The 8,600-nt window shown below is 39.5% G+C and overlaps 1 protein-coding gene across 1 annotated transcript; it reads left to right on the top strand.

Moving 5' to 3' along the window:
• The first annotated feature begins 3,784 nt into the window (after nucleotides 1-3,784).
• LOC124712065 (secreted RxLR effector protein 161-like) lies at nucleotides 3,785-4,257 on the top strand. The gene is made up of 2 exons (XM_047242360.1): nucleotides 3,785-4,003; nucleotides 4,063-4,257. Exons 1-2 carry the CDS (start codon nucleotides 3,785-3,787, stop codon nucleotides 4,255-4,257), a joined length of 414 nt encoding a protein of 137 aa, XP_047098316.1.
• The last annotated feature ends 4,343 nt before the right edge of the window (nucleotides 4,258-8,600 follow it).

An 8,600-nucleotide genomic window follows, 5' to 3' on the forward strand; every position in this document is an offset into this window, starting at 1 on the left:
ATCATAGATGGAGCCAATAATGTCTATAAAAACAATCTCCACAGTGCAACATGAAACCTTAAGGCAATACTAAATTCAACAGAAGAGAAATCAGTTTTTGTAGTCAGAATTCCACATATGCATCACCTTTTGGAATGGTCATATGTGAATGTGGAAATCCTAAATGCAAACAAGAAATACTCAAAGATTTGCAGGGCCTACCAAAATGCATATTTTGTAAGTCTGGACTCCCTGCAAAGAGACTGTTACACGAGACATGGCATGCACCTTGTTGAAAATGTGTGAAAGAAGGACAAATTCATTTGTTATATTTATGTTAGAATTTCAGTGATTTATTTTCTTTGGTTCTCACAACTTTTTGCTGTGTGCATTTCTTTGCAGTCCAGTATCTTTGTATTGTTATTGTACATATCCATTCTTCCCAGTCCATATAACTGTGCATCAAATAAATATCCAAGTTCAGTCACATTCGATATATTATTTTTTATCTCAGAAATAAGTAGTTCCAGCAGATTATGGGCCCAGGAATGCAAGACAGATAATATTTTGTAAAATGTTGGTATCGGACACGAAATAATAGTTTAAATATGATCGTGCCACGTGAGGTTAATTTTCCGGCCATGAGCGGAGAGAAAAATAACTTAACCTCAAGATGGTATGTGAGATCGTCTGCATAAAAAAGCTTAGAGGTGTCAGAAATTGGACTGCCTGGAAGTTTCAGTTGTTCATAGTGTCGAAATCACACAATGCTTTGACTGTTGTCGATAGTTCGTATAATTTGCCTGAAGAAACATCCAATAATGCTGCATACAAGTTGGTTGCAGCCTGGACGAAGTGTGAGAAAACAGCTCAACGGATTATTGCCACGTCAGTTGGAGAAAAAACAATGTTGCATATTATGAACTGCAACACGTCAAAAGAAATGTGGGAGAAGCTAGTGTCTATTTACGAACAAAAATCTGGACCCAGTGTGTACATGCTACTGCAACAGTGGTATAGTTTGCAAAAGAAACCAACAGATGACATAGTGACTCATATTGCTAGAATTGAAGATCGCTTGCAGATTGTTGGTGAGCAAATACGGGAGAAAATGGTTGTTACAAAAATTTTGATGACTTTACCAGTGGCATACAAATATTTTATGAGTGCATGGGAATCTGTGCAGGCAAGTGAATGAACACCTAGTAATCTGATCTCCAGACTTGCCATTGAGGAAAATAGAATAAATGTAAGTGATCACGGTGAAAGTGCAGCACATGCAGCAAGCAACAGCTCTCATAAAAAAGGTGGTAAAAAACACCGACATTTTGGAAAATCAGGCACTTGTCACTGCTGTCAGAAGCCAGGGCACTGGATCCTTGACTTCAAAAAGAGAAAAGCCACAATTGCAAACCAGTCCTCAACCAATGGAGAAGCTCCCATTGGAAAAGCAATATTAAGTGCAAGTGATTCAGATACAACTGGAGAAGCATGGTATATGGATTCAGGAGCAACTGAGCACACGTCCAATCAATGTTCTTGGTTCATCACCTATGAAGAATTTCCAGAGGCAAGACCTGTTCGAATTGGTGATGGGAAATACAGTCCTGCTCTTGGATCTGGAAACATTAATATTCTGGCCTACACTGGAAAGCAATGGAAGGAGAAGCACATTAGCAAGGTTTTGTATGTTCCAGAGTTGACCTACAATCTGTTCTCTTTGGGTGCTGCCCTTGATAAAGGTATGACACATCAATCTGACAATAGGACGTGTAAATTTTTAAAGAACAAAAGTGTTGTTGCAGTGGGAGAGAGACATGACAAGCTGTTTAAATTGAAATTTAAGGTTGTGACAAATTGTGAGTATTGTGCAAATGTTGCTGCATGTGAACCTCTTTTTCTGTGGCACAAGAGGATGGCACATTAGAATATCATGCAAGTTAAGCAAGTTTTGTCAAGTGCTAACATAAATTTCCAAGATTTGAAGTTTCAGTGTGAAGACTGCATTATTGGTAAAATGTGCAAACTGCCATTTCCATCCAGTGATACAAAATCAAAACAAATAGGTGAGCTTGTACATGCAGATTTGTGTGTTAAAATGCAAGAAGACTCTCTGGGTGGTGCAGAATATTTCTTGATGTTGAAAAATGACTATAGTCACTGGAGAATGGTGTACTATATCACGAATAAATTGGACACAGCTGAATGTTTACAGAAATTTTCCAAAGTTAGTGAGAAACAATTGTGCAGAGGCATGAAGACATTAAGAACAGATAATGGATTAGAATTTTGTAATAATTTGATTAAACAGCATGGCATCTTGTATCATAAAACAGTGTCATACAGTCCACAACAGAATTGAGTCATTGAAAGGGAAAACAGAACTGTTGACGAGTTAGCCAGGACTTGTATGCATGCAGGTGGACTGCCAACTGAAATGTGGGCAGAAGCTGTGAATTATGCAATATTCACACTCAACTGGACTGGAACAAGTAAAGAAAGGGGAGTTGTGCCATGTGAGCTGTGACTAGGGAAGAAACCAAGCTTAAAAATCCTCAGAACTTTTGGTGAAGAAATTTATGTCCATGTTCCTAAAGAGAAGAGGCAAAAATGGGATGCAAAGGCTAAAAGGGGGTATTTTGTTGGCTATAACCAAAACATGAAAGGTTATCATGTGTGTTGTTTCCAGACCTGTGACAAGTAAAAGTCCACAGAGATGTTACTTTTACAGGGAAACTGTTTAAGGACAACTGCAGCAAACATGAAAAATCAACACAAAGAACAGTGAACGTTTTCTTACCCTAAAATAGTTTATCATCTGTAGATGCCATCCTTCAAACTATTCCTGTTGTGCGGGATTCTACAGAAGCATGTGAAGAAAGAGACAATGATGCGCATTCTGATGATATCAGTGAACGGGAAGCAGTAGCTGATGAAGCTGTTCAGTCTGATAGGAAATATCTATTACGAGATCGCAGATCATTAAGATTGCCAGTAAGATATGAGAATCATGTACCTGTTTCAGATATTGGTGAACCAGAAACATATGACGAAGCAGTTAAGTGTGATGAGGCAGAAAAGTGGAACAATGCTATGAATGATGGAATTAATTCCTTGGAAGCTAACCAGACCTGGACATTAGTGGATCTACCTGCACATCACCAAGTCATTGATAACCGTTGGGTGTAAAAAATCATGTATTTGATGATACTCCACATTTCAAGGCTAGACTTGTGGCTAGAGGTTTCAAGCAAGTTGCAGGTATAAATTATCTGGAAACTTACAGTCCAGTGACTAGATTTGACTCAATTCATATAGTATTATCCATTGCAGCATCCAGAAACATGTGTCTTGAACAATTTGATGTCCGAAATGCTTTTCTTGTGGAAATTTAGCAGAGAACATTTATATGAATCAACCAAAAGGTTTCGAAGATGGAACTGACTGTGTGTGTGAACTAAATCGAAGCTTGTGTGGCCTGAAACAAGCTTCCAGGTACTGGAACCAACATTTCACAACAGTTTTATGCAAGTTTTGACTTCAGCCAACAAATGTAGATCCATGTGTATTCACCAATCAGGACACAAATAATCCATTAATCTTGGCAGTACATGTGGATGATGGTCTGATAGCTGCTGAAGATCTTTCTACTATTAACCTTTTGTCTGGTGATCTACAAAGATAATTTGACATCACGTTCAGAAAATTGGATACATACTTGGGCCTGCAGGTAGAACGCTTAGCAGATGGCTCTATTTTTCTGCATCAAGAGGCTTATGCCATGAAGGTTTTACGCTGATTCATGATGGAGGATGCTAACCCTGTAACAGTACCTGCAAACCATCATCATCAGATGTGTACTGACCTGCATAAAAGGAGACAGAAGGGCATGTCCAATGTTCCATATAGGCAAGCTGTGGGTAGTCCGATGTATTTGTCAGCAGGAACACGCCCAGACATCACTTTCGCAGTCAACAGTGTTAGTCAGCATCTCGAGAAACCAATGAAAATACATTGGAGTGCTGTGAAAAGGATCCTGAAATATGTTAGAGGCACTATGGACTTTATTTTCTTTCAAAGCAGGTGAATCACCTTCATGCCTCCAGTGACGCAGACTATGCTGGCGATGCTGAACTTAGGAGATCCACAACTGGTATGTTGTTAAAGCTCGGTGAATCCACTATTACTTGGGCCTCAACAAAGCAGAAAATGGTAGCACTTTCTACAACTGAGGCTGAATACATTGCAGCCAGTCAGACAGTGAAAGAAATTGTTTGAGTGTAAAGTTTGCTCAATGACTTGGCTTTGTTCAGCAAAATAAAAACAACTTTGAACATTGACAATTAAAGTGCAGTGAAACTTATTAAAAACCCAGAGTTTCATCAAAGAAGTATGCATATTGATGTACGTTATCACTTTGTGCACAAGGAGAATGAGTTTGCGCTAGAGCATATTCCATCCAAGTACCAGCAGGCTGATTTACAAACCAAGCCATTACCAAAGGTGACACTTCAGATGCAGATGAAGGTGCTGAAGATCCGAAGCATTCAGGATATTCATGAGAAACTCTTAAACACTTAGTAATGAATTTGAGACCTCTTTAAGTGGGGGTGGTGAAAATGCGTGAAAGAAGGACAAATTTATTTGTTATATTTATGTTAGAATCTCAGTGATTTATTTTCTTTGGTTCTCACAACTTTTTTCTGTGTGCATTTTCTTTGCAGTCCAGTATCTTTGTATTGTTATTGTACATATCCATTTTTCCCAGTATGTTGTCTGTGTAACTGTGCATGAAATAAATGGTTCAAATGGCTCTGAGCACTATGGAACTCAACATCTTAGGCCATAAGTCCCCTAGAACTTAGAATTACTTAAACCTAACTAACCTAAGGACATCACACACACCCATGCCCGAGGCAGGATTCGAACCTGTGACCGTAGCAGTCCCGCGGTTCCGGACTGCAGCGCCAGAACCGCACGGCCACCGCGGCCGGTGCATGAAATAAATATCCAAGTTCATCACATTCGATATATTATTTGTTATCTCAGAAATAAGTAGTTCCAACACACTTTAGTAACAGAGGCAAGAAGATTCTGTGCCAGAATATCAGCATGATACTGAAAGCATCTGACAATTAAGAAGTAATTGCTGCTCTTCCGGTTCCTTCCTTGATGCAAGCAGAGCCTGAAGAAATGGTTACTTCTAAAGCAGCAGTAGAGGTGGAAGCAGCAATTGCACCTACACACATAACAAATGCTGCAGCAGCAGTACCTACCACACTTCATCTACAGGACTCAACAGCAGCAGAAGATGAAGCAACATCCAAATCTCCACTGTCACCAGATGCCACAACAGTGCCTCCACACACCATAACAGCAGTTCCATCAATTCCTGTAATAGCAGCCTCACCTACAATATCATCACAAGGAGGTAAGAGTACGCATACAACAGAAGATGTGCTACCACTCCAAGTGAACAATTTTTAGTAAAAGGTAACAAGAGGCAGAAATCCAAAAGATAAGCCTTGTAAAAGGTTTGAAAACAAATCACCACAGTGTTCAGTGTGTAAGCAATAAGAGTGTAGATCTTAAAATACGTTACCTTAACGTTCAAGGACTGAAAGATAATGAACTTATCAAAAATGAGTTTGGTCTTGATAACCAGTTTGATATTTATTTTGTCTGAGTGAATACTGGGCTAATGAGAACGAACTTGCAGTTACCAAATTCGACAACTTTAGTATAGTAAATAGCTACTGTAGGAAAGAGCACATGAGGGGTGGTGTGGCAATATATACCAACCAGTCACTCAACTGCACAATAACCAAACTTGAACAAAATTCCTTGAGTGGTGAACAGCACTTTGAAGTTACAGGTATAATCATTAACAGTCATAAGCTAATAGTAGTTCATAAGGGCTCAAGATGCCAGTGTGTGTAGATAACCACGATTTTACTCCAAAAATAAGTTATAGTGAAGCCGTTACAAATTCGTTGTGTAAAGTTCAAAAGTGAATTCTTAAAGTATAGTGAACGTATTACTAGTTTACAATGTGTAATCAGCAGTCTAAGAGTAAAAATCGACAGCCTGAAGTCCGAAAATATGGAGCTGAAGTCGAAGCAAAACATGGATCCATTGCTTCAAGACAGACAGAAGAACAAAAACTTTCACCAGAACATGGATACATTGCCGCAAAATGACGTTGATAAATCATCAAAATGGAACGTAGTACACAACAAGCGTCAAACATTCGGTGCTAAAATGTCTACAACAAATGTTTCGAGGTTCGAGAATGTAAACAATTTTGATGTAGGCGAGTGTGGGGCACTCTGAACCACGGGGCACAATGAATCAGGTACCATAATTTCAGTATAAAGTGGTAAATTATTTTTTCCTCTGTGCATATGTTGTCAGTACTGCTCTACTGACTGCCATTTGTTTTCTGCAGGATCTAGTTCCCGCCATTAGTGTTATATTGGTGATATGTTAGTTTCGCGACAGTGAAGTAATTTTTGGAGACATAGATAGATTGAATTTTGTTCAATCCTTTGTCACAAAATTTTAGAGAAAGTAAGTCATAACAATATCAATACTGTATTTTAATGATACAGATCTTCAAATATTAACAATGTTCATACATAACCTCACATGAGCTTTGTTTGAAATATGTACTGTTGGGGCACATTGAACCAAGCTCTCCTGGGGCACAATGAGCCACGGTTCATTGTGCCCCAGGGTAGTCCATTGTGCCCCAGGAATCTTTTAATTGTCCAGTACAAGCACTCTGTACTTTGTTCCCTCGGCATGGGTAAAAACATATGTGTAGGTATTTAAGGCTTTTAAATTACAGACATTCAGCAGTCCTGTTTTATATTATCAGATTTGAAGATGGTTCATTCATACCGCAGGAAGACTGACATAGGTAAAACTGACCATGATGTTATGCAAGAAGCTGCACAGGATGTTCTTAATAAGGGCATGGCAGTTCGCCAAGCAGCTAAATCTCATTCAATACCTTACCCTACTCTTCGACGATATGTTCAAAACATTAAATGTGGTTCCAGTTAAAGACTGACACTAAACTATGACAATCGTAAGGTATTTTCTGTGGAGCAGGAGAAAGAATTGGTGGAGTATTTGTTGCATTCTTCTAAGATATGCTTTGGTGTTGACACTAAAACATGCAGGTGCTTAGCAAGTGAGCTGGCTTTGAAAAATGGTCTGAAATGTCCTGAGAACTGGATGGAGGGAATGGCTGGTGTAGACTGGTTCTATGGGTTCATGAAACGATATCCGAGTTTAAGTATCTGAACCCCAGAGGGCTGCAGCTTATCCAGAGCAATGTCCTTTAATCGGTATACTGTTTCGAATCCCTTCAAAAACTTGAAAGACCTTTACCGGAGATACCCTACCTTCGCTGATGGTACAAGGGTTTTCAATCTGGATGAAACCAGTACCTCAGCTGTACCAGATAGGCTTCCAAAGGTAGTGGCGCAAGAGGGAAGTAAACAGATTTCTCAAGCTAGTAGTGGAGAACGTGGTGTCTTAGTGACCACCTGTTGCATAATCAGTGCAGGTGGTACTTTCCTGCCCCCAGCAATTTCCTCGAGTACATTTTAAACAACATATGATAAGTAATGCAACAACAGGCACCCTGGGGTTAGCAACAAATACTGGCTGGATGAATAGCGAAATTTTGTGGATGTCATGAAACATTTCATCCACAAATCCATTAGTAGCAAAGACAATCCTGCGCTTCTGATTTTAGACAATCATGAAAGCCATCTGTCAGTTGAGATAATAGATGATGCAAAATCCAATGGGTTGGTTATGCTAACTATACCCCCACATACCTCAAACAAAATGCAGCCTCTAGTTGTAGGAGTGTTTGCTTCATTCAAGGGAACTTATAACTCAGCATTGAATTCAAAACTCCTACACAGGAAAGGCACTCCTCTCACTATTTATGATGTAGCTGCTTGAGTCAAAATTGCTCATGACAGATCAATGACACCCACTAACATATGTTCGGCATTCAAGAAACGTGGAATATTTCCATTTGATGAAGACATCTTCACTGATGAAGACTTTACGGTCAGCGAAGTAACAGACAGGGTCGTGGAGGCAAACGGAACAACTTCAGACGTAAATTCTCTCCATCATATCAAGGATGCACAATCTGCAGGACAAGCCTCAGTTGATGCCAGCCAGTCACAAGATCTGCAGCAAGCAGGACCATCTGCAGTGCTTAACACCCAAACAGCTTTTCCTAATGGAGTTTCTCCTGAAAAAATTTGAGGAAATCCAAAAGCAGAGAACAGAAAGAAGAGCAACAAACGTAAGAGAGGGCGAAGTTTAATTGGAACTGATACACCGGAGAAAGATTTGTTGCAAACCACAAAACATCCCAATAAAAAGGTCAACCAGAAGCATTATGAGCAGGAATCAGATGATGCCATTGGTGAGGTGCATTATGAAGAGAGCAATGCCAACGTGGATGTGTCTGAGTACAGCTTTGAAGACCTGGACAAATTACCAGAAACAGATGATTTTGTTTTGACAAAAACGCCAGTTTACTATGTGAGGAAGATTTTGAAACAGAAGGATGACACAGGAGACTA

The sequence above is a fragment of the Schistocerca piceifrons genome, chromosome 8, assembly GCF_021461385.2.
Source record: "Schistocerca piceifrons isolate TAMUIC-IGC-003096 chromosome 8, iqSchPice1.1, whole genome shotgun sequence".
Classification (NCBI taxonomy): Eukaryota; Metazoa; Arthropoda; class Insecta; order Orthoptera; family Acrididae; genus Schistocerca; species Schistocerca piceifrons.

Excerpts from the sequence above, each read along its gene's own strand:
- LOC124712065 (XM_047242360.1), top strand. The coding sequence starts at position 3,785 with ATGGAGGATGCTAACCCTGTAACAGTACCTGCAAACCATCATCATCAG. Across the intron at positions 4,004-4,062 it reads TGAAAATACATTGGAGTGCT|GTGAATCACCTTCATGCCTC; the intron begins GTGAAAAGGATC and ends CTTTCAAAGCAG.